The 2,202-nt window shown below is 30.7% G+C and overlaps 1 protein-coding gene across 1 annotated transcript; it reads right to left on the bottom strand.

Annotated features, from left to right (window-relative positions):
• Positions 1-515: 515 nt before the first annotated feature.
• LOC104117570 (uncharacterized) lies at positions 516-1,546 on the bottom strand. The gene has a single exon (XM_009628640.4). It carries the CDS (start codon positions 1,383-1,385, stop codon positions 750-752), a length of 636 nt encoding a protein of 211 aa, XP_009626935.1. The 5' UTR covers positions 1,386-1,546; the 3' UTR covers positions 516-749.
• Between the last annotated feature and the right edge of the window lie 656 nt (positions 1,547-2,202).

Here is a 2,202-nt window from a genome sequence, read left to right as displayed (position 1 = left end):
TTATTTTATCCAAATATTACAAAATGACTTTAAAACACTTAAATAAGTCAATCCAAACAGGCTGTTATATATAGGGGTTTCATGGTTTGGTCAATCAAACTAGAAGGCAATGCATAGAACTGTATTAAAAGTGCAAAACATTAACATTACAATAAAGTTTTAGCAACTTTGTACAAAAAAAGCTTTAAGAAAGGAAAAGTATCTTGTAGAACAAAAAAGATTCTTTTACTGCCGCAAAACTGACCAATCAGACAAACAAAATGGGAAATTAACTCCCCCTCCCCCTCCCCCCCACACACACCAAACAAAACCCAAACACCAAAAAAATTAAAAAATTTAAAATCTTAAATATGTCATATTACTTTAGGAGTGTTATCAATAATTCTATGGGAGAGTGTAACATCGAGGATAATTTGATGCACTAAGATTCAACTATAAGTGAGATTCGAAGAAAACCATAAGAGTCTATTGCACGTTATTTATCATATATTTTCGTACCGCTCGAACAAGTAAAATAACTAAAAACACATAAATTGAAACGAAACAGTATATAGGAAGAAAGAATTGGCATTTGTGTGCACATACATCTCTTTAAGCAAATTAATACCCCACCTTCAACTTCATAACACAGAAAACACTTGTAAAAAGTGAGGAAAAAAAATTAGTTTTAACATAATTTTTGTGCATTATTGAAGGTAGTCAATTGTTGCAGGCCATAGAACACCTAGTCCAAAACTTGCAAAAATTCACTAATTTCTTGCACAAATATGATAAGGAGATGGAGATTCAAAAGCTGCTACCCTTTTCTGGTTCTTCAAATCCTTGTAAAAATTCTGAATAAACTCTTCAGCATCTTTATCAACTTGAGAATTAGTATTCTCCTCTGAATCTTTTAAAGGAAATGGTGAATCAGTTATTCTTAACTGTCTAACCATTGGAGTTTTTCCAAATCCTGGTAATGCCAAAGGTGAAGCAACAGTATCATAATTTGTAGTTGTGGTATTCAACATCTCAAATACTTTCTGAACCACAGCTATTTCTTCTGGCTTATACCGATGATTTCCCCTACGTTTGTTGGCAAAATAGAGGGGGAAATTAGGGCTATTACTGCAACTAAATTCGTATTCGCGGCGTGTAACAAAGGTTGACATGGCCACATCATTGGATTTACAAGTGAAAGAAGATAAATATTGATGGTGTAACATTAGATTGCTAATTGCCTTACCAGCAATTTTTCCTCTTTTTAACATATCTTGAAGAGAATTTTGTATGTCAAGAATGAGTTTGCTCTTTGATAAGCCTTTCCTCAACATGTAGAAAACAATTCTCACTACTTTCCATAATTTTTTTGCTACTAATTGAGGTGCACTTGACTCGATTTTCATTATAATCGAATAGTGACAGACTGAAGTTAAGATTCTGCTCGTGAGTGTAATAGTATAAGTAAGTGTAATAGTATAAGTCTGTCTGAATGTAAGATAGACTGGTTTCTTGTCTAAGGAGAAAAAGAGGAGAGGGAGAAGAGAGGAATGTGTTTGTTTGGTTGTGAATGAAGAGAGAAGAGGATTAAAGAGGTATATATATAGGTCTGTAAAATGAAAGAGAGTGGTCATAAAAATATTAGTTTAATAATATTGGTTTTGTTTTGGGAGAAGAAAAAAACAAATTATTATTGCACTCTCTTTCAATGATAGCGAGTGGGTTAAAATAGTATTTTAAAAAGGAAAAAAGGTTGTAAACTGAATATATTAAATCAGTCCAAGATCGGCTGCAAGTCCTCCAGTATATAGGGGAATTTTCCTACCCCGTTCTTCCCTTTTTGGACAACCAAAATAAATAATAAAAAAGTGTATTCTATAAAACTAGTCATTTAAAAAGAAAATGGAGAACTAAAAGAGAGAAAATATATATATATATATATATATATTTTTTTTTTTTTTATTGTTCTAAAAGTAATAACTGATAAAATATATATATTTTTAAATGTGCATATTATTTATATATAATATACATATATTATATATTTTTGATTAGTAAATACAACTATTTTCGACCGACCCGTCAATTCTGTATTTTTGCCAAAAAGCTCAACAGACCAAAACAAGTTATTTAAAGAGAAAATGGAGGATTTGAAAATTTTCTATTAGAATGGGAATAAAGTGTTTTTTTCTTTTCTTTTTCTTTGATTTATTGACTTTAGGT

This window comes from Nicotiana tomentosiformis, chromosome 6 (assembly GCF_000390325.3).
Source record: "Nicotiana tomentosiformis chromosome 6, ASM39032v3, whole genome shotgun sequence".
Taxonomy (NCBI): domain Eukaryota; kingdom Viridiplantae; phylum Streptophyta; class Magnoliopsida; order Solanales; family Solanaceae; genus Nicotiana; species Nicotiana tomentosiformis.
This window is presented reverse-complemented; position numbering and strand designations above follow the sequence as displayed.

What these genes read in the sequence shown, in the direction of transcription:
- LOC104117570 (XM_009628640.4), bottom strand. Translation starts at nt 1,385, where the DNA reads ATGAAAATCGAGTCAAGTGCACCTCAATTAGTAGCAAAAAAATTATGG.